The sequence below is a fragment of the Hypanus sabinus genome, chromosome 20, assembly GCF_030144855.1.
Source record: "Hypanus sabinus isolate sHypSab1 chromosome 20, sHypSab1.hap1, whole genome shotgun sequence".
NCBI lineage: Eukaryota > Metazoa > Chordata > Chondrichthyes > Myliobatiformes > Dasyatidae > Hypanus > Hypanus sabinus.
In genome coordinates, this window is record NC_082725.1 from 46,011,127 (window position 1) to 46,035,527 (window position 24,401).

The 24,401-nt window shown below is 41.2% G+C and overlaps 1 protein-coding gene and 1 long non-coding RNA gene across 3 annotated transcripts in view; one reads left to right on the forward strand and one right to left on the reverse strand.

Annotated features, from left to right (window-relative positions):
• Window positions 1-2,634: 2,634 nt before the first annotated feature.
• The window catches only part of eepd1 (endonuclease/exonuclease/phosphatase family domain containing 1), a 137,875-nt gene continuing 116,108 nt past the window's right edge, over window positions 2,635-24,401 (reverse strand). For both annotated transcript variants that reach the window (XM_059945427.1, XM_059945428.1), the window contains exons 5-9: window positions 22,524-22,634; window positions 17,802-17,936; window positions 15,905-16,031; window positions 9,303-9,497; window positions 2,635-3,766 (exon numbers count right to left, since the gene is read on the reverse strand). In XM_059945427.1, coding sequence (XP_059801410.1) covers window positions 3,567-3,766; window positions 9,303-9,497; window positions 15,905-16,031; window positions 17,802-17,936; window positions 22,524-22,634 — 768 coding nt within the window. In that variant the 3' untranslated portion in view covers window positions 2,635-3,566. The remainder of the gene's footprint in view (window positions 3,767-9,302; window positions 9,498-15,904; window positions 16,032-17,801; window positions 17,937-22,523; window positions 22,635-24,401) is intronic.
• LOC132378487 (uncharacterized) lies at window positions 9,504-20,150 on the forward strand. Its single transcript, XR_009507053.1, has 3 exons — window positions 9,504-13,705; window positions 16,552-16,747; window positions 18,413-20,150. It is a non-coding gene; the product is annotated as an uncharacterized LOC132378487 (long non-coding RNA).

Genomic DNA, 24,401 nt, shown 5'->3' on the forward strand with positions numbered 1-24,401 from the left:
TGAGCTTCCTTATAGGTTTGTGGATGGGATTAATCCGGTATTTCTTCAGGATCCTGGCAATCCTTTCAGAGACCGTGGAAGTACAGGGAAGATGGGCTCAAGTCACAGCTTACGTGGGTCAAAGATGACCTGGGCTAAAATGTACTGGTGTGTCCCAGTTAACCAGAATCCACTGTATACCAAATGGCTTGGTCTCCACAAATGTCTGTGACAATGAATTCCGCATATGTCCTTCTATCCTGAGGCTGTGACCTCAGGTCCTAGACTCTTCCACTATTGGAAATAGCCTTTACACATCCATGCAGAAATGTATGGAAATGAATGGTTCTGGGTTGAAAAGGAAAAATGGTGGTAACCTGAAATAAAAACAGCATACAGTTGGGGATACTTAGCAGTTCAAACATCATCCATAGAGAAAGAAACAGATTTCATATTAAGTCTGTTTGACTTAACTCCACTACTAGCTGACTTCAGCAGTACTATACTGTAGTGTGAACAGAGTTCTGACCCCCCCCCCCCACCCACCAAGGGCTCAGGATGCTGGGGAAGGGCGACACGTTTTACTTTGTCACTGAGATGTTAAAAATTGTAAAAAAAATAACTGGTTTGTTTTGCTGAAACTTCCTGTTCACTTCAAACAATATGAATAGCAAAGCCTACAATTATTTCCTGAGAACAAAACAAAGAATATTTTAACTACCCACTTAAGAAAACATTTTTAAAGACATTGTGGAATAAACTTACAACTACTTGCCAAAAATACATGTGGCTGGCAGGGAACTTCAGAATACAAATAGCAAATTCACTCTCGGTGAAAGATGTGGAAAGACACTTCAAAATTTCACCTATATAAAACTGCTCCAGCTGACATTTCTCCAGGTTGAGAGGTTCCAGTCTGCCAACAGAACAAGCCCTTTCCCGCCTCAATGACCATCGTCCAGTAGCACTTACATCTATTATAATGAAGTGCTTTGAGAGGCTGGTGATGAAACATATCAACTCCTGCCTGAGAAACGACTTGGATCTGCTCCATTTTGCCTACAGTCACAACAGGTCCACAGCAGATGTCATCTCATTGGCTCTTCACTCAACCCTGGAACATCTGTACAGCAAGGATGACTACGTCAGGATGCTCTTTATTGACTACAGTCACCATTCAATACTACCATCCTCTCAAAACTCATCAATATTCTTCCTAGGCCTCAATACCTCCTCGTACAACTGGATTCTCGATTGACTCACTTGCAGACCCCAGTCAGTTCAGATCGGCAATAACATCTCAACAATCTCTGTCAGCACAGGTGCACCACAGAGCCGTGTGGTTTCTACCTGCTTCAAACTTACGTGACTAAACACAGCTCCAATGCCATATTTAAGCTTGCTAACGAGGCCACTTGCAGGCAAAGTCAAATGTGGTGACAGATCGGCAGATGGGAGGGAGATTGAAAATCTGGCTGAGTGGTGCCACAGCTGAAAGTCAGCAAAACCAGAGAGCTAGCTACTAATTCAGCAAGAGGAAACCAAAGGCGCATGAACCAGTCCTCAGCAGGGGATCAGAGGAGAGGGTTAGCAACTTCAAATTCCTCGCTGTTATCATTTCAGAGGATTTGACGTGGGCCCAGCACACAAGTGCCATTACAAAGAAAGTACAGCAGGCCTCTTTTTTCCTTAGAAGTTTGCGAAGATTCAGCATCACATCTAAAATCTTGACAAACCTCTATGAACGTGTGGTTGCATCAGAGCCTGTTACGGAAGCACCAAAGACTTCGAATGATAAATCCGACAGAAAAAAAAAGTGCATACAGCCCAGTCCATCATGGGTAAAGCCCTCTCCACCATTGAGCACAGCTACACAGAGCACTGCTCTAGGAAAGAAGTATCTGTCATCAAGGACCCTCCCCACCTGTGCCATGCTTCTTTCTTGCTGCTGCCGTCAGAAAGGAGGTACAGGAGACTCAGGACCCACACCACAAGGTTCAGGAGCAGTTATTATCCCTCATCTATCAGTGGCGATAACTTCACTTGCCCCATCACTGAACTGTTCCCACAAGTTAAGGACTCATTTTCAATTACTCTTCATCTCATGTTCTCGATATTTATGGCTTATTTATTTACGTTTTGTCCTTTTGTACTTGCATGGTTTGTTGTCTTTTGCACACTGGTGTCCATCGTGTTGGGTGTGGTCTTTCACTGATTCTTTATTGGGATTTATTGTGTACACATGCAATAAAATGAATCTCAGGGTGACATACGCCATTTGTACTTTGATAATAAACTTACCTTGAACTTTGAATTTCTTGGCACCGCTCCTAAGATCAAGCAACTGAGAAGCTTTGATATGGAATTGTGCAGAGAGGATTTGAGCTTTCCTTCTGGTCAAACTGGTTACATATCAGGTGGTGAGTTCATTTGCCTTCTCAGGCTGTACTAATGATCTGAACAGGTTAACAAGACCTGGCCAAACTGCACTAGGATGTAGAAGGCAGAGTATACAGGACTATGAACATTCTCAGTCCTGAGGGAATAAATATTACTGCAGTTTTGGAACACCAGGGGACTGTGATCAGAATGCAGCAAATGTTTTAATCAACTTTGATACACTTAACAATAATGATATAGCCACAATTTGCTCAAATATTGTTAAATTTATTAGCTCTTTAATTAAATGTGCAATTTCAGAGTATCATACAAGTTAATATTACAAGTGGTAATTATAGTAACAGTCATAAACTGTACCGTTAAAATATGCTAGTCACAGACCCCACAGGACACAGCCAATTAAGTGTCAGACTGTGACAACGGCTATGCTGTGCTTTCGCTATTTTACTGCCGAACGCAGTCTTCCCTTTTAACTCCCTGGTTTTACATAAAATGTGGACTGCCACACCAGCAGTGTGATGCTTATGTGCAACACGGTGCAATATGAGCATACCAAGTATTTTCCAAAAAACAAACTTTACCATCACAAGCTCAGTACAAATATAATCTACTATTGCTTATCATTTTATATGATGAATGGCAGAACAGGAACAAATACATCCTAAAACTCTGTGCAAAAGCAAAAAAAAAATCACAATATATATCTGTTCCACTATTTATGTACAAAAAGTTAACCTTTTCACTTATACCTGAAGCATTAAATGCCAACAGCAGCTGTAGCTTTCCATCTTAGCTTCCAAATTCAAGCAGTGTTAGTGATACTGAATGAAAATAGTGCAGTATTTTTAAATATTCCAAAGGAGAGAGTGGATGAAGTGACCGAGCTTAATACCATCCACTGTGTATTTTTAAAGTACATTAATAGCAACTTAAGTTGCCAAATTGTTTGGCATAAAGTGTCCTTCTCTCCTTCCCACCCCCCATTTAAAATATCTCTTCTTTCCCCACTTTAAAAAAAACCTATTATTTAATTTTTTAAAACACACTCATTTGCAGCAGAAATTGACCACATCACAATTGAAAGTTAATTGTTAAAAGGCAGATTAGATCCTTTCACATTCAGTTGCTCACTGGCTTCGTTGATGAGTACTCGTTCTGTAATAAACGTCCAACAACTGTGACCGATGTCACCGCTCATCTTTGGTGCTACCATTAGCTTGCTCAACAGTCACGGCGCTGCCATTTCCAAATGGGATTTTCCTACCCAAGTCTTTTTCTACGTAGAACTCTGCCCACAACGGGCAGTGCTCGGAGGCAACTCCTCCCCATGACCAACAGTCAGGAATCCAGGGGTTGGTTAGACCTTCCCTAATAACCGACCAGTGACCTTGTGGTGGGAGAGAAAAGGAGAAAACAAACACGTTTAGGAAGGCAGGCTACAGAAAACCAGAAGGAGATGGAGAGAAAAAGCAGGATAACTTACTTTCAGATCTAGTGTTTCAAAAACAAGAATTTGACTGCATGTCAGAAGTTAAAAAACACAAAGTTGATCCCCAATACAGGCAGTTCCTAGGTTCTGTTCCAGAAAACTGTTGGTTAACTAAGTTTAAAACATCTGTTTATTGCAGTTACTTCTATTGTCTTTTATGTTCATCTAACCCTTCCCTTCCCAATATTATCATCATCTTGAAAGTTTCTTCTAAAATTTTAATGGCACAATTTGTGTACAATTGATTTCCATTAAGTCATGTCTTCTGTGACCCTGCTTTGCACCAATTTGGCAAGTTCCTGATTCAGAAACAGACAATAATGGGGTAAAGTTTGTTCTCAGTTTATCAGTTAAACGCATGATATTATAACCGGTTGTGGTATTCCATTTCTAAAGCTCAATTCCACTTATGGCTTAATCATAAGCACTTTCTTACAATGCTCACGGTAAAGACCTCGATAATTTACTATGTGGCTAACACCCATTATGAGCTGATGGCTCACTACCTTTTTATTAGCAGGTGCATCTGAAATTCATTGGCAAACTAATCTCCTCAAGGAGGGTGGAAAAAAGGCACTTTCTGGCACTGCTCCAGGTGAGGGGAGTAGAAGACCGATCGTTCAGATCCTTGCTAAGTGTATTCAGCTGCTCCTGCTGGAAAGCATGTGGTGGCGATTCCAGATAAAGATCAGACCAGCTTTATCTGTGAAAATTACAGATCTCAGTACCCTGTTATTCCAATTTTGGCTGAAAATTCATATCCTCAGTTTAATTACATGTCCCTCGATTCCAATTTCTAACAGCAATCTACTGTGCTTGAACATACTTAACTTTGCCCAGTAGTTCTGTGGAGAACAGGTGGCAATGTCCCGCTCGTCTCTGACTTCCTCACCTGCGTCTTAAAACTCCGACTCGACAAGCAGCCTCAGGTGAGTATCAGGTAAGGCTATTTTTTGTAGTTAACTTAAAAGACTCCAAATTACAAGTAATTAAAGTAATGATACAAGATCAGAAGATAAAACCTTAAGATCCAGGAGCAGATTTAGGCCATTTGGCCCATTGAGTCTGCTCTGCCATTTCATCTTGGCTGATCCAATCTTCCTCTCAGCCCCAAACTCCCGTGTGCATTAGCCGGATGATGTGGGAGCTGGTGGACACGACTGTGGCTCCCCGAGGACCACAACTGCAGCAAACGTTGGTTGCTCGAGGAACTCAGACTCAAGGTGCATTACGGAGGGGGGAAAATACCTGGACACTGCTTCCGGAGGCAGTCACATCCATTAGAGAAAACTGTGAGTGAGGCAGGTAAGAGGGGTCCAAGAGGTGGTGACGGAGGAGCCCAGCTCTTCAGCTCTTGAATTTTTTTGCTCTCTTTGAGGACGAGAGGGGAGGCGACAGGAAAAATAAATGACCAAACTGTGCTGCCATGATTCAGGGAACCATTCGAGGGTACGAGAGAGGGGAATAGAGACAGTTCTCTGTCACAAAGATCAAGAATCCTGAAGGCTGTATTGCCTGCACAGTGCCTGGCTCAGGACATCTCATCCGACTTACACTGGAATTTGGAGTGGGATGGGGAATGATCCAGATGAAGTGGCCCATGTGGGTATAAACAACGTAATAAGAATAAGGTAAAAGGAATTTTAAGCAGCTTGGGACTAAATTTAAACGCAGAACCAAAAAGGTAACCAACACTGGGGAAGGAGGAAGCTGTTCCAATCGCATAGCTCTCTGCTGAAACATATCTAGCACTATTGAAAGGGCTTTAAATTAAATAGTATTGAGACCAACAGCTTGTAAAGGGAGGATAAAGTAAAAGGGAAGGAGAGTGCAGGAGAGCTTACAAACATCTCCAGAATAAATAGAATGACAGTAAGTTTAGAAAGGCTTGAGAATTTAAATTCTGGAAACATGGGAGCAAAATTGAAAAGTATGGTGAACACAGGACTGAAGATGTTAAATCTTCACATTGTATACAAACTAAGGTTGATGATCTTGCAGCACAGTAAGAAATTGGCAGCTATGACGTAGGCATCACAGAGTTGTGGTTGGAAGAAGACCGCAGGTGGGAGCTTAGCATCCACAGTATCGAAAGGACAGGCAGCTAGGCAGAGGGGGTGGGGGGGGGGGGGCTCTGTTGGTAAAAAGTGAAATCAAATCCTTAGAAAGAGGTGACATCACTTTAGAAGATGCAGGATCCTTGTGAGAAATGGGAAGGGTAAAAAGACACTGGGGAGAGTCATATACAGGCTTTTGAACAATAGCCAGGATTGGAGTATAAAATACAACAGGAAATAGAGAGAAACATAAAGAGGGCTTTGTTACAATAGACATGGGGGATTTCACTGGGGAAAGTTAGGTTGGTGCTGGATACCAAGAAGAGGAACTTGTAGAATGCCTGTAAGATTGTTTTTTCCGAGCATCCTGCAGTCAAGCACACTATCAAAGGAAGGCTGTGCTGGCATTGGACAGGGTCCAGAGGAGGCTTTTGAGAATGATCCTGGGAATGAAAGGGTTAACACAGGAGGACAGTTTCATGGCCCTGGGCCTGTACTCACTGGAGCTTAGAAGAAACCTACCCAAGATTGAAAGGCCCAGATAGAGTGGATTGGAGAGGATATTTCCAATAGTGGGAGAGCCTAGGCACAGAGGGCTCAGAATACAAGGACATCACGTTAGAACAGAAGTGAGATGGAATTTCTTTAGCCAGAGGGTGGGGAACCTGTGGAATGTATTGCACAGATGGCTGTGGAGGCCAAGTCATCGGATATATTTAAAGTGAGATTCAAAGGTTCTTGATTAATGAGAGCATCAAATATTACGGGGAGAAGGCAGGAGAATAGGGTTGAGATTGAAAATAAATCAGCCATGATCGAACAGTAGAGTAGGCTTGATGGGGTGAATAGCCTAATTCTGCTCCAGGTCTTATGGTCTAAAGCAACGGGATTAGAACTAAGATGTTGACCCACCTGATCTCCTACTCTGCTTCTGCACTCATCACTCAGTCTAGGAGTGGAGCACAGATTTTCTGTGTAAGGTATTATGGGTAGTTTTTTACCTGGCTCCCCAGCTTCATATTAGCCATGGCTGGAATAATTACCACAACCCAATCCACATAACAGGAGTCATGTATCTTGATTGAGTGTCGGGAAGTACTTTATTTTCTCTTAATTTACTTCATGCATTTAATGAAGTCCTAGAAGCTTAAGTTAGTATAGTATTTATTAGAATTAAATGCTTATACCCTACTTAAGTTTATTTGGACAGTTTTCAAGTCTCGGAAAAAAAACTGAAAACTACACCATTTAGGACACAGTTAGAGAAGCCCATCATTCTTCCTCTTGTGATACACAGTAGTATAGTCTACAGTATCTGCCAAATACATTGCTGCAACCCACTAGGCAGTGCTTTCCAAACCCATAAACTATCAGCTGGAAGGACTTTGGCATTAAAAGCATGGGAACACCGCCTGGAAGTTGCTCTCAATGCTGCGCACCATCCCGACTTGGAAATACATCGCTGTGCCTTCACTGCCACTGGTTCAAAATTCTGGAACTCTCTCCCTGGTGGAATTGTGGGTGGGCCCACATCCCTATGACTGAGGGGCTTCAAGGAAGGTAGCTTCTCACGAGCAACTAGGGGATGGGCACTTAAATGCTAGCTCAGCCTGTGAAGCCAGTCGTCCAATAAAATAAAAATTACGATTGCTGCAAATCAACCTGCTGTAGATTGGCTACCACTTTTCTAGTAACAAGGCATTAGGGCCCAACATTCAAGGCTTGGTCACCATCCCAACATGGAGAAGAAGTGTGGGAGCGAGACACTGTTATTCATCAGATGCATTTTCAATGACAGACAAACTGAACAGATGCTAAGCCTATATTTGTTTGTTACAAATAATACTTGCTAACAATGTGTGATGTTACGAATGATGAACAACTCTGATGGGCAGAAGGGTACAAAGTCGCCCCCCCCCCCCCACCTTTGGAGAAATCGCAAATCGCTACTATTTCAAGGCTGCTACCAAGGAAATGAAAGGGACAAAAGGAAATCTGCCAAGACAGCTGTTATTGATAAACAGCTCATGTCAGTTAATGAGAGAGAGACAACGCAGAGATACACAAAGTGGAATGTCTCCTCCTAACAAAAGCGGAACGGAACCACTGATTACTGCTATTGTCTTTTGGAGAAGGTTTGTGTACTAGGTACTGTTCTATTCATTGAAACCCCTCAGGGGGCAACCAGAGTGGGCGGGTTTGATGGGTTTCATCATCCCAACCTGATTGACACCTGAGACCCTGTGAGTGGGGATAAAAGTAAGGTCTGGGGAACACCCCTCAGACGCAACAAGAGAGACGCTACGAGACTGGTGGGGGCTTGTGTGTGTGTCCACCCTTGCCTGGGTAACGAGTCCACCACGTAACGGTCTAGCTAAAGGACGGAGGGGTCATACGTGAATGGCCACAACAACAACACATCGACTGATCAAGATCGTAAAGGAAAGTCAGCAAGTCAATAGCTGTTACTGTTCTCTCTCTCTCTCTCGCCAACCATTGCAACAAAGACCAACAACTACCGCAGCCTGCATGAACTGAACTGAACTTTATATTTCCATCGGACAATTCATTATCCCCTAGACAACGATAGAGCTTATTTCTTATTGATTATTATTATACCCGCACTTTTAAGTTTAGTATTGATGACGTCTATTATCTGTATATTTGCATTGATATTATTTTTGTGTATTTTTACTAATAAATACTGTTAAAAATAGTATCATCAGACTCCAACGGATACTCCTATCTTTGTTGGTAAGACACCCAGTTACGGGGTTCGTAACAGTGACTAGTTCTCCTAACAAAAATAGCTGAACAGGGACACTCGATCAATATTAAGCATATATAATAAAAAGCACTGGGCGAAAGACTTGTACAGTACTACATTAATTTTGTGTATTGCACTGGACTGCTACTGCAAAAAAGAACAAGTTTTTATGGCATATGTGAGTGATGATAAACTTGATTCTGATATGAGTCTCTACTGTGGAATGAGAGTGGGAAGGGGGCAGGGAGAGGGGAATCAAGGATGGGAAAAGGGCAAGGGAGTGGGAAGGACCAGAAAGACATTCTGTAATGATCAGTAAACCCAATTGTTTGGAATCAAATGACCTTGCCTGGTGTCTCAGGGCTGGGTGCTTCTGTACCTCTGCCACCTCCCACCTGGCACTCCTTCTTTGCCCACTGTCCCACGTGCTCCACCTTTGGCCTTCCCAACATCCTTTGCTACCCCACATTTATAAACTCGCTCACTACTCTACGTTAAATACAGTACTGTACCTTTGCACAGTCCTGTACGCCTTCTGCAGATATGTGACACAATTTGTAGATTTATATCATTAGTCAAACTGATCTCATCAGATCGGGCCCCACTCTACCTGAATAGGTCTTCTTGAGCGTGCGGCTAATCCAGATGTTGTCTGTAGACTTTGACCCCTGAGGATTCTTCGTGCTGATGTTGGTGAAAGTATTTGCAGGGACACAGTGAAGAAACCTCTCTTTCCGTAGGTGGTCAAAATCATTTGCGTCGGGTGATAGACAGAAGTCCCCCAAAATAATAACATCCTTTTCGCCTGAAAATGAAACAAGTAGGTTGCAGTTGAATGATTTTTTTTTGAAGAGAAATCTAAAATAATGGATTTTCCTTATACAGATGCTTCCTACTTTCAGGAGGCATTTGAGGCAGACCCCCACTGCAGACTGCTAGCTAAAGCTGAATCTCGTGGAACTAGAGGTAAACTAGTGACCTAACTAGTTTAGTGGCCGAAGGCCAGCAGAGTCAGTGGCAGGTATCAACATAAAGGTTTCCATTACTGCTGCAAGCATAAATTATTTAAATGTTGAGACAGAAAGATACAGTATATATCTAAGCTTTCAATACAAAGATAAACTACAACGTACCACAGGTGGCTGTATTAAATTACATAAAAGACACTTGTTCCTTCTGTGCCCTGTTATATGATGTGGGCAATCATGCTCTTTCCATGACCATGATTGTTCTTGGCAAATTTTTCAACAGATGTGATTTGGCATTGCCTTCTTCTGGGCAGTGTCTTTACAACTGGGTGGTGACCCCAGCCATTGTCAATATTCTTCAAAGATTATCTGTCTGGCGTTAGTGTTCAGGGCTTGTGATATGCACCAGCTGCTCACGCAACCGTCAACTACCTGCTCCCATGGTTTCACGTGCCCCTGATTTTGGGTGGGGTGGGGGTGCTAAGCAGGTGCTACACTTTGCCTAAAGCTAACCAGCAAGCTAGTGGAGGGAAGGAGTGTCTTGCACTTCCTTCAGTAGAGACACATCTTCACCCCACCACCTAAAAACGAGCCATCAGGTGCAGGAAGTGTTATAACCCCTCAACCATCAGACTCCTGAACCAAAGAGGATAACTTCACTCACCCTATCATTGAAATGTTCCCACAACCTATGGACTCAATTTCAAGGACTCCTCATCTCACACTCTCAAAAATATTGCTTACTTATTTAGTATTATTTTGTTCTTTTTGTATTTGTACATTTTGCTGTCTTTTGCCTGCTGGCTGTATGCCCAAGTCTTTCACTGTTATGGTTATTATTCTATTATGGAATTATTGCATATGACTGCAAGAAAATGAATCTCAGGGCTGTATATGGTGACATATATGTACTTTGATAATAAATTGACTTCAAACTTTGAAAAAAAGATGTTAATAGAATAAATGGGAAAGATGTGGTATATGGACATTATTCCAGATAAACAAGGTGCTATCTTTTATCGATCAAGGAGACTGAACGTAGGGCACTTACAAAATAGGCCAGCACTTAGTAACACAAGATCTGATAGGAGCTTGGGAGGGCATGATAAACAATATATACGGATGACAAAGTCAAGTATAGTAAATGATCTAAGAGGCTTATCAATTTTATATTCAGTGCAGATACTGCAAAACACTCTTCTCTGAACCATCTTCCCCTCTTTCACATATTACAATCAAAAACTATGTTATTTTATTGTTACCCAAGTTCTAGTTTTACCACATTATGGGAGGGACAAGATCTCAATTGATTAAAGAAAGGAAGAGGACAGAAGTAGACCTCACTGAAGTAATTAAACTACAGGAGTCAGTCAATGACCCCTTAGGTTGGCTCCACCATTTAATATTAAGATCAGCACTGGGTATTGCAACTTAGAAACTGTATACTGTCCAAAAAAGAGTATATCTGGATATTAACAGGACAGAAAGGAATAAATTGCAAGAAGAGATATTATGAAGGATTGTACTCTCCAATATTCAGAAGCCTGCACAGTGATTTTTAGAACTTTTAAAAATAGATACAGATGGTGAAGAAGTAGGATAGATAGAGAAACTGTTTCTGTTGGATTCGGAGTGAGAGGTATAGTCACAAAATTAGGGCGAGACACTTCAATAGTAGAATTAGGAAACACTTGTATGCACAGAAGGTGGCAGAAAATCAGACCCTCCTCTTAAACAGTAATTGATGTTAGGCCAATCACTAAGTTTAAATCTGAGCTTCACAGATTTTTGTGATGTTACTGTTTAACGGAAAGAGGTGAGATTTTGGATGAGGCAAAACAACAGCTATAACCCAAACAGAGCTAGAACCACACTGATCAAGGGAGTTCTCCACCACTTTCAAACCCTTCCCCTGCTAACCTTTGTCTGTCAGTTCACAATTCCACAGAGAAAGATACAATTCAAGAGCAGGCCATTCAGCATGTTATTTTTTTTTGTAATTCCAAAACAAACTGAAAGGAAACCATGGAGCCGGGGAGAAGAGTCTACTTCATTCCTACTTTAGAGAGGCGAGCACATATGATGTGGTGGCATAATGACATAAGCCATTCATGTACTTTTACATATAACCCATAATGAATTATATAAACAGCAAAAAAAAACTTAATAAAACAATATATTTACAATATTACTCAAATATTAAATACACAACACTCCCTGCTTAGCTATAAATTCCAACTCAATATAGACTGCATCTCAACTTAAACACGTAATGTATTCCTCTCTAGTCCTCTCTCTCTTGTGAGATAACGCCTTTCCTGACAAGGAGTTCACTCTGCTTGAACCAATCTCAGTTTCTGGGGCCTCCTCCATAGTGTTGTAGGAGTTGACTCTGGGACTGCAGGAAGTGCTTGTGACAGCTCTAGACACCTTTCTTCTCCAACAATCAACTCTGCTCTTCTTAACTGATCCATGTGTTGTCTCCAGATGAATTTAGAGGATCCACTCAACCTTGGAAAGAACTCCTTCAACCTTTTGTAAATCTAGCTCACTGGCTACTTTATCAAGGATGGTATAAGGAACTGGATGAGCTTTTCAAAATTGGGTGTGGCATTTTTATTTACCACTATTTTACCCTTAATATATTTGAGTTTTCCAATGCCATCCTTGTACACTGCTACGACAACATCCAGTACCTTTCTTAATTTGCTTTCGGTTTACTCTTTTGCAGGGGATGTGGCACGCAAATGGTGGATGGATCTCCAATCAAGTTGTAGCTGTCTCAGCCAATCACAACCCCACAATACTGGCCCTTTTGATCTTACCACATACAAGCCCAATGTGGCTTGTTAGTTGTTGCATCTCACTGTTGCAAAAATGTCATTCCCACAGGAGTTATCTTTTCTCCAGTACAAGTTCTTAGTTGGATATCTGCTGGTTTCAATTCAGTATCTTTGAAATGCCAACCAAATTCATTTTGCCGAATGACTGAAACAGCTGAGCCAGTGTCTAATCCCATTCTATTTAATATGCTGTTCACTTCTGGTTGTAAGCCATATTGCTCGTCTATTAGTTATCACATTGTAAATCTCGAGGCTACACAGTCCTGTGTCACTCTCAGATTTTTCATCAACAGCATTCAGATTCATGCTCTTTTTGCAACTGCAACTTGACTTTTTAATCATTTTCTCTTTTCTGCATAATCCATTTATTTTTGTCTGCCCTAAGTGCTCTTTGTATGTGTACATTTTCTGCAAGTTTCACCTTTAAATCTGCAATGGCTTGTTCTATGTGAATCCCTGCCATAATGGTAACACAATTTGTTCAGCCAGGCTAGCTTCTGTCCAGATGCTGCAATTTTGTTCACGCTCACCTTCAGTCCTGACTGCAACTCAATTGTCTGCTGTTTCCATTGATGCAGCAATTTGAACTGTTCTTTTAAATGTAAGTTGTGCTTCAGTTAGAAGCCATTTCTGAATGTGTTCTCGTACAATTCCACAAACTAAACAATCTCAGTGCATCATTAAGCCCATCTCTGAACTGATAATACTCAGATAATTTCCTCAATTTCAGCAAACTGAAATGGACTCCCCTTCCTTTTGATTCAGCTTATGAAAACTAAAGCATTCTATAATCAACAGTGGTTTCTGTTCTAAATGTTCCTGCATCATGTTCATGATATCAGCAAAACTCATTTCGGCTGGTTTGGTTGGAGGAGTCAAACTAAATGTTCTTCTGCCAACTGCACTCAGAAAAACTGACACTCATTTATCATTGGCTATTTCACTTGCTTCACAATATTGCTCAATTTGCTCAGTGTACAAAATCCAGTTATCTTTTGTGCAATCAAACATCTCTATCTTTCTGAAGTAGCTAGCAATTTCAGCAGTTTTATTATCACCTGGTACTCGTGTTTATGAACCCGTGAAATTTGTCTGCTTTTTGCCATTTATTTTAACTCAACTGTCTTTCTCTCCGCTGAAGAAAAAAAGCACACAGTGCTTTTTAAAAAACTTGAATGTCTCACTGTGCTTCAACGTCTCAGGTTAGTTTTAAAACTTACTCACTGCCACTGTTATGTTTTATAATTCCAAAACATAAAACTAATTTAAAGAAAAACACTGACCCAGGGGAAAATGTTTCTACTTCATTCTTACTTGAGTGAGGTAAACACATATGACACGGTGGTATAATGACATATGCCATTCATTTACTTTTGCAAATAACCTGTAATGATTTATGTAAATGACAAAAAATGCTTAATCAAACAGTATATTTACAATATTTATCAAAATTTAATACACAACATAGCCCATCATGTCTATGCTAGTTTGCAATTATGGAACAGAATTTGCTGCAAATTTTTGCAGCTACTGAACCTTGCCAGCTGTGTTTAATTTTTGTCTTTCTTGAAGCAATGATTAGGACTGCTTACACTTTCATGAGAATGTTAGAAACAGAAGCAGCAGTAGACCATCTGGCCCTTTGATCCTGCTCCACTATTCATTTAGATCACAGTTGGACTTCTACCTCCGCTCCATTTCACAGCATTAGAACCATAACCCTGAATTCCCTTAATGCATATTGATGAATGCAGTCACTGAGCCTCCTCATCCCACTGGGGGCAGAGAATTCCAAAAATTTCTCCTTGTTGCAGTCCTAAATGGTCCCCGATGCTGTAGCCAGGTGAAAAATCTTCCCTGAATTCTTCAATAAGATCTCCTCTTTTCCCTTTCCTTTGTACTTCCTCTTTCTCCATTAGAACAATTCCTCTCTCCCTCTACTCTGACTGTTACAGCACTGATTGAACAGACGTGGCAACTGGGTTTAAAAACAAGGAGATTAAACTATGAACTGGAGGATTACATTTAGTACACTGGAGATTATGTTGTAGGAAGAGGTGGTTCACTGGAATGATGCCAGGGATGACTGATTCAGTTGTGTGGAAGAACTGGAAAACTGAGGCTTATTCTGAAAACAAAGAAGATTAGAAGTGTATTTGATTAAAAAGTGTTCAAGGCCATGAATGATTTTCTTACAGTTAAAAGAAAATGTTCCAGTGCCAGGTGCAGGTTATCAGAGAAGAGATTCAAGTTAGTTGGATTGAGAACCAAGGCTGACATGAGGAAAAGTACAGTGAGATGTTATAATCTGGAACACCATCTCAAAGTTTCAACAAGGGAATTACTTGAGTAAATCTAAGGTGGGAGGACTAAATCTATATCTTTTCATAGGGACAATGGAACAAATGGCCCCTACTATTTTTCTTTAGATCCTTGTGTTGACTAAATTGAAAGAAAAAAAAGCTTTTTGCTGATTACATTCTAAAAAGGAAAAGCTGTAATCTATGCACTGAAGGCAGCGGCATAGTTTCATCGCATAGTGAAAATATATGTAACCTCCCAGGTCACTCTAAGAGGATTTTTGGCTTAAAAGGCTGAACTACAATTGATTCATATTACTGGAAAATATAAGAATCTAATTTGTGGCATAGCACACTAGTCAAGAAACTGCCATGAGGAAAAGCAATTCCACAGAGCAGATCAGAGGCAAGTGGCCTCATCCCCTTCAGTAAATGTACTGTAGGTACATAGTGCCTGAATTATCCTGCATTTCTACAGCTTCCTTTAGAACCTCAGGAAGTCCCAGAGCATTTTGCAGCCCAGTATGCGGCAGCCAATGCAAGAATGGGTTTTCATACACACAACACAATGAGAATGACAGATTATATGTGTTAGTAATATTGGTTAAGAAATAAATGTATTACTCAGAACACCTAGGAAAATTTATTATTATTCACTATAGTAAAAGGTTAACATTTGTAGCCAATTTTGACAACCATTTTATAACAGATAAATGATATCAAGTTGAGAGTACAATCACTGGAATGCAGGACTCAGCACCTTTGCACATGGACACCTTTAATAAGAATGCAATGGCCTTGACTCCTCCCTTGGGCAAAATCTTTCAAAATTAACTGCCAATTAAACTTAACTAAACAGTTCAATTCTTTGTTGAGTCTGTCAAACTTATAAATAGCGTAAGATTCTTGGAGTTTCTTTCTCCCTGCTGACTGATGTTCATTTAGAAAGAGGATGTGTAAAAGTTGGCTAAAAAAGTGGCCGTGGAAGTAGCTGGGAACCTAGAGGCCAGGAAGAGCATGGACTAATGTCCTCAGAAGATGAAGAAGACAGAAATAAAACAGATTATGATTTTTAGTTTTGCAATGGATATGGTGCTATACCTTTCAGGGTTTCCTGAAGAGTGCCTGTAAACAGTGAGACTTTATTGGCATCTGAATGAGCCTTCTCCTCCTCAGTGACATCTCCTTTCAGATGAACATTTACCAAAGTAACATCAACAGTTCCAATCTGCAAAGAAATCACACCAAGAAGATCCATTACAGGGGAATGCTGTATGCTATCAGGTTTCACCCAGCCTCTGGGTCATCCCAGAGTCTCCAAGAAATCACGATTAGTTTCCTGTACCTTACCTTTGACAAATTCAATAAACACACACAAAAAAAGATGCGGCTATTATTTATTTTGAACTTCTATTTATTAAACGATTGGAAATGAAGAACTGACTGATTGGGCAACATGGGAGGTAGGAGGTTTACTGATGAAATCTCCAAGGAAACATCCAACCAGAACTAGCAAAACAATGAACGGCAACAAAAAGTATAAGGGCATGAGGCAAATGCAGGCCATTGGAATTAATTGAGGAAGGCACCTTGGCCTGTGTGGACAAGATGGGCTCGAGTGTTTGTTTCCATGTTGTATTTCTCTATGATTCAATTTAAAGTTATTTGTATTATAAATTAAAATTCTCGTGTACAAAATTGACAGGAGATTAACTCATGTAGAACATTTTCTTCCTATGGGGCAGCAGGATTCTACAGAGTCTCAGAGCTCCGACAACCCAACTTCTATCCCGACTCCAGGTGTCATGTGTGGAGTGTGTACGTTCTCCTGTGAACACATGGATTTTCCCCGAGTGCTTCAAGATCCCGAAGGTTAACTGCTGCTGCTAATTACTGCTCAGTGTAGGGAAACAGAAGAAGAATCACAGTGGAGTTGGTGAGCAGGTGAGGGAGACACTACGGGACCACAGAAAGGAAAAGAGAGGGGTAATGAGACTGATGGGATTGTACCACCAGGAACCAGCATGGACCAGAAAGGTTCATTGTAAGTTGGAAAGACCCTATGCTTTTGTTAGCCTCTCTCGGGTCTGGAAGATGCAACTTAATGTACCATTACGAAGATTTGGTTATAATATCTAGTCTGATAGTTCAACGCAAAAATAAGGCAGTGAGTGCTACACTATCAAAGATTCAAACTTCATGTGAGGTATTAACTAAGTCCTGAGGGAATATGATACCCTGTCTTGGAATTTTGGCACAGAACAGTCTCAAGTTCTCCCATCGTTTAATGTCGGTCTTTCAACCAACACCAAGACAGACAGGATCATCAAGTCTTTTCTCACTACTGTTTCTCTTATCTGCAACATGCAAACATAAAGTGGACGTACTGGTTCCCCAGACTACAACCACATAACCAATGTACAGCTGAATGGCTCTTCTGAGCATGTAAACTCTTTGCTCATCTTTGTTGCAATGGTGGAAACAGTAAATACTGTATGCAAACTTTCCTCCCAGTACAACACAGGTACTAGAACATAGGCAGAGAAATGCTCCATTTCATACAAGGCATTACAAGAAAAAGTTTAGCCATTCACTTAGCAAGTTACTTCAGTTGTGAGCGATCTAGCTTTTGGTCATAGACAAAAATTTTATAAATTTTAAAATGGTCATTGAGGCAATGACATGGTTTATTCCAGGCCTGAGCTCATTTAGGGATTTTGCAATGACTACAATGCACTTTTAATTATCCAGAGCTCACAATACCACATAAAGCAACAAAACTCTGATGAGTCCAAGGAAAGAATTTGATTTTAAACCACCAGTAGAATGAAGTGTCTGAAATATTCCCAGTATGAAGTATTGACCATTTTGATTCACTGAGGGGTTGGTTAAAAAGAGGTTATTGCTGCTCACATTTAAGTGTATAACTAGCCAGCGCGACCCCTTTTCAATACAGGCAAGAGCAGAGATGCTAAACAGGCCCAATGAAAACACTCACCTTAAAACGTGCAAGATACGGCCTTGATACGCAAGGCTTCCCGTTCCCATTGGTTTGTGCTTTATCCAGAAGGACTGCAGTCCTCATGTCGACTCCAGCGCTGGAGTCCCAAAGATAACCAGCATACTCAGCACTCTGAGAAAGAACAAAACTCAAGATCAAACACAGACACAACATCAGACACGTATCAGCTGTGGCTCATCTCTTCCTCCCTCACTAAGGTATGAACCTCATGACGAGCATCTCCTCTCCTGTGTGGCCTTTCTTTACCTGTTCAACCTGAATGAATGAAAGAGACAAATTGCATTCATTCAGCATCATTCACAGTCCTGGAGTGACCCAAGTGCACATAACCCAATTTCCTTAGTGTAGCTGATACAGTACTATATGTGACGAGGCAGCTTACTTCAGTTGCAGCAATAGAAGAACAATCATATTTTACTAAGATTGATTGAAAACTATTGGGCAGAACATCAGTAATCTGACCGTCAAAGATATTTCAATATCTTGGTGTACTCAAAGGACCATGTATATTTAGTTTCATTTCATGCACCACTGGACTTGTAGAGATCACAACTGCTAACTCTGATCTTCTTTTCCTTTCACAAAAGCTGTGGCCTCTGGAACGATCCGAGCTTATGTCAGCCAAGTGAGCATTTCTCAAGGACTGAACCTGCAACCTGCCAAATTTCCTTCAACAGCGTCCCCAAGCTTGCGACCTTGAACGGGAAAATGGGAGCAACTGCACAGGGATTCCGTGACCTTCCAACTCACACACTATACTTAAGCTTTTGTTCATATGTCACCATTCCTTTTATGAGTCAAAATCTTGGAACTCTTTATCCAGTGCTGTGGGGGATATTTTCACCAGGTGGCAAGAAGAGGACAGTTCACGATTTCCTCAAACTGAGATAAACAATGTATTGTTCACATCCTAAGCAAGGACATGGTTCTATAATTGGTTAAATTGCACTCAAGCCTCGACACTGGACGCCAGTCCCAGGTTATAACACCTGACTTCCGGACCTTCCTACATATGAATGAATCCCATCACATATTGACTATGTTGTCATTGGAGAGTTCAGAGGAGGTACACGAGGGTGATTCTGGGAATGAAGGGGTTAACATATGAGGAGCGTGCAGCAGCTTTGGGCCTGTACTCACTGGAATTTGGAAGAGTGCGTGGGGATCGCATTGAAACCTACCGAATGTTGCAAGGATTAGATAAGTTGGATGTGGAGAAGATGTTTCTTCTAGTCAGTTTATCCAGAACTGGAGAGCACAGCCTCAAAGTTGAGGGACGACCTTTTAGAACAGAGGTAAGGAGGAGTATTTTTGGCCAGAGAGTAGTGACTCTCTGCCACAGACTGCAGTGGAGGCCAAGTCCATGAGCATGTTTAAAGCGGAATTTTATATCTTCCTGATTGGTCAAGGCATCAAAGGATATAGCGAGAAGGTAGGCGTAGGCGTATGCGGTTGAGTGGGATCTGGGATCAGCCGCAATGGAATGGCAGAATAGATTCAATGGGCTGAACAGCCTTGTATGTTATAGACAAAACTGACTTATGAATGTCTGTTTAAACAGAACCCACTCTTGACAGTCCGTACTTCAAAGCACATCACTGTCGTGTCACGTACTGGCCTGTGATAGTTCTGGTTAGCAGGACATTGTCTAAGGTTCACAATTCACTGGCACAGAAATATTCCCTGGCAGATTTACTGTATACATCAAATTATGGTATAATTGTCAAATAAGTTTTATTTGCAAGTAACAAGCCCTGAAATATGTGCACTTGCAGTCCCATGCTGTGAGTATTGCATGATACAAAACCCATTGAAAGCATTCACAGACATCCTAACAATAGAACAACACAGTGGCTTCTCTAAATACAAGGCAAAACAGCACCAACTAACCACTGTGCAGAACAAGAGGGAGCAGCCATCCACCCACAGGTCTGTGCAAAATTGATTCTGTTCCAACCAGTATGGAAATACAACTAGTTTATAGGTTTGGCTGTTAAGTTTACCCTAAATACTCAGCTTCTGATGAGAGAGAAGGAAGACCACTTAGCAAAGCAAGTTTAGGGCATGTGAAATGGTGACTAAACAAGAATCTGCATCATACACAGTAACAACTTACAGTATGCACAAGATAATGCACATCAGCACATCTTCCACCTGACAGGAAACATGCAACAAATACAAAGACGGCAATGAGTAAATCTATCTGCTGTTCAAAGTAATCAGTCAATTCTTACTGGCTTGGCCCCATTTTGGATAAAATCCTGGAACCTGCTCTACTAACATGTAGTTAGAAAACTTTGACAGAACTTCTCTCTCATTCTCTAACTAACCTTGTGCTTTGAACAATTTCCCTATAATTGTTTTCAAAGGTGGAGGGGAGGTGGAAAAGCAAAACAAAAACAAGTAATGCTTTTAATTTTGAAAAAGTTTTTAATGGGCTCTTTTTTAATGTCCATTCCTTGCATCTAAGTTTATCCTTGCATATTGACTGCCAGGTTTCCTGTACTACATTTAAGATTATGCTTCATGAGAGCGATTGTTTGGGTGTGAAGAAAGCTTGGGATATCTGGGGTTTGCAGAGGTGATTGCTTGCCCAGACGAACTGGGGCACGTATTGCCAGGCTGCTGGAATGGGCTAAACATGCAAATCACCGCCTCCAAAAGGGCAGTCCTTCCGGCCGTCACCACCACACCTGCCAAGTTTTGTCTATGAACTTCACACCCAGAACTGCAAACACTATCGCTGGGCCAAGGGTAAGCATAAAATGTTGACATACCAATTTAGAAATGCAATTGTGGTGGTGGGGGGGGGGGGGGGGGGGGGAGTGTGGTGCAAGAGTTGAGCAAGTGATAAAGATTTTGGTGGATAGGAATCTACATTAATACTTCAAAAATATGTGTGTGTCAGAATACACTTTGATAGATGTAAATAAGGTACAATTGTAAACTAGGGTTGTATTAATAAAACATAATTTAAACAAATCTTGAGTATGTGCAAAATTAATAAAGGAATCTGTTCCCTATCCCAGCGTAACAGCATCTCTTCCTAGATTTACAGCAATAACACACTTGGGACAGTGGATCACATGTAGTGAACGTGATTCAACTGTTATAGTTGGACTGCAGAGATGTGCCTGATCTCTGAGTCTGCCATGTTGGGGATCCACAAACTGATGGCTCTGACAAGTCGGCAGGAGTAGTGTTGCCTTTTCCAAATTTATTCATTTTTAAACACCATGATGACTGTGTAACCTAGCAAACAGGCCTTATGACAGTGAACATAAGTGAGGTTAATGAGAAAGAGAACACAAATGAGGTACTCTCTTGCACAACACAGCAAACAAGTCTACTCCTCTTGCTTCAGGGAAACACAACATTAAGTCTGGTGTCATAAATACCAGTCCTGAATGATAACATCAAGTCTACCTGCAGGCCAGCTTGCCAGTGTGATTTTGAAATGGAGCTGCATTAAACAAGATATTAAATGATGGCCCTGTAAACCCTTCAGAGCAAACATGGTGCAATTTGAATAGCACAATCTTTCCATTAATCACAGTCTCTGCAAACTGTGGCTGCTTGTCTACAAAAGAAAAGTGACTGGCCCTATTAGATTAATTCAGCTGCAGCAGAGTGAGCTTGGTATTGAGGCCGTCATACAGCTTCAGTGATCTGGTTTCCTCCCATGTCAAACCAACATGCTTGTTGTTGGGCTAAGTGGCTGCTGTCAATTGCCTCCGAATGTAGTTGTAGATCTGGAGCTTTGGTGGGGTGTGGCGGATGGAAGGACAGAGATTTAAACGGCCACATGTGAGAAATCAGATTACGTGGAAAAAAAGGGGGAACTGGATTGGCCTGAGTGCTAGCATGGAGTTGATGGGCTGAATGCCACCCTTCTACGTGATAAACAAATATAGTGTTTGGTAGGATGAGAAAGTTGCCATATAAAGGCAAGTTCAGTGCAGCAAGTGCCCTATTCTTCATGGCAATACTGAAGAAACAGTATTAATAATGCCAAATCATGGATCTTTCCTTGCAAGAGAAAGAAATCTTAGAATGGCCAGTGGGAAGCAAGAAAAACAATCCCAAAATCTACTGTGGAGCATAGTCTACTTTCATCACAAATCCCATGATGCTAAGTACAAAGTTCCATTTCAGTTTCAAAATGGCACCATGAACCAACAGAATGAAATCAGCCGCAACATAAACAGTTCCCAAGAGAACAGACACAAAATGCTGGAGGAACTCAGCAGGCCCGGTGGCATCTATGGAAAAGAGTAGGGTCGATGTTTCGGGCCGAGACCCTTCATCAGAACATCCCATCCTGATGAAGGGTCTTGGCCTGAAACGTTGACTATACTCTTTTCTGTGGATGCTGCCTGGCCCGCTGAGTTCCTCCAGCTTTTTGTGTGTGTGTGTGTGTGTGTTGCTTGGATTTCTAGCATCTGCAGATTTTCTTTTGCCCAAGACAATGGATAAGTGATAAAGTGTGTCCGTTATTGGCACAAACACAAGTGAACTGTGATTTAGCCAATATTGGAGACACTAGCTTAACTGGATATACATGTTGTATTATCACCGTGACCAAAACCAGGCGACTTCTCAGTCCATTCAAAGCCATGTGTTCAATAACTCAGCTGGAATTTGCAAATTTTAAAGAGTCAGCAGGTCAACCTTGGAATGTGGGTGTGCTGAACATACCTTGAATGTTTGTACAGATGGTTTCTCAGACACCACACACATCCAGCATCCTCTGGGACCTTTCCATTTTCGAACATTTGGTAGCATGGGCTGATTCAATTCTGCACAGAACTACAAAGGACAAAAACACACTTGGGTCAAACTGGGCCAGCTAGTTAAAAAGAGCAACATTCACAGTTTTGACATATCCACATATTATAGCATATTTTAAAAATCTCGTCTTCATTCAAAATTCAGGTTTTGCTCCAAGCCTTTAATACCATTACATAAAACAAAGGAGTCCATTACTGGAACAATTTGTATATGCCCTAGAAACAGAAGTATAATCACACCATTATTATATAAAAAAAGCTTTAAACCAACAGCTGCAGGTTTTACACTCACATTGCATCAGTTAAACTCAGATGACTTAGTGAAATTAATTTTCCCCACACAGGCATCAAATTGAATAATATATCCAATGAAGAGAAGAAACTTCGCACTTATGCAAGAAGGTTAATGATTTCATGTAAGTCACAGAGCACTTTCAAGTCAATGAAGTATTCGTTCTGAAGTGCAGTCACTATTGCAAGAAACAGCAGAGAGATTACACTGAACAATTGCAACAGATTTAAATTTAAAATGGTCAGGCAAGGCCTCAGTGGTGTGGGTGAGGGTCAAATACTACTGCAGACACTGGAGACAACTCCCTTGCATTCCTTATACAGGGTGGGATGGGAGCTCTCACATACAAAGGTTTTGTCCAATAAGTGAATGAATTTGACTTGAAAAACAATTAGTTCTTCATGCATGGGAGAAAACATTCACAAAACTCTGGGCAGCGTCCTCTGGACTTTTCAGGGATGAAACAGAAATAGTGAGGAGGAGGGAGTCCCAGACTTAGCTAATAGGTGGTGGTTGGGCCTGGCAAGGATTGGAAATAACATTGACAACATCAGATAGATGCAATCCACGCTTTCCTGCAATATACCAAAGTCTTTTGTCTATCCAAGACCAATACTGACAGTGACTACTCACACTGAAGCGGGCTTTAACAGGAGACCACTAATGTGAACCCAGCACCATCCCCTCCCTCCACTTCCATATGTGCTACTCTAACCAACTCTAGAATTAACTTTCCCTCTGTAACCCTCCTTCACCAACTCACAAACTACAATGGTCCTCTGCATCTGGTGATGGAAACTACTCTGTTGGTATGCACCGTACCTGCTGGTTATGTTTTGTACTCCGAAACATTAAAACTACTTGAAAGCAAACCAAGGAGCGCGTGTACTTCACTTTTACTCTAAGTGAGAGGTATGGCATAGTAGCATCATGACACGTAATTCATGTATTTTTTTATATAAACGTAACCCATAATGAATTATTTAAGCAAACAGAATGCTAGATCAAATATAACTACCATTGTACTAAAATATTTCTGAAATATCAAATACACAACACTGCTCCCTGCTCAGCAAACAACTCCAGCTCATTATAAACTGTGTCTTAACTTATACACACATACATATATATCTGTGCAGGATTTCTTACTCTTGTGGGATAACGTCTTTCCTGGCAAGTAGGGGTGGGTGGAGGGGGGAACAGAGAAAGAGATTCACTCTGCTTGGCAAATGAGACTTGAGGCTGTGAAATAACCCCCTCCACGATGGCTGTCGGAATTGACTCTGGGACTGCAGGAAGTGCATCTCAAAGCTCTGGATACCTCTCTTCTGGACGTGTTGGCATGGTAAGCTTCACTGGATGACGTGGATCATAACGTGCAGGTACAGTGTCTGATGTCACCATTTCCTTTACCATTTTGGAAAGCCACCTCTTTGTTCATTACCATATTTTGGAATGAGTTCAAAGGGTGGAGCACAGTAGTCAGGTTTGGCA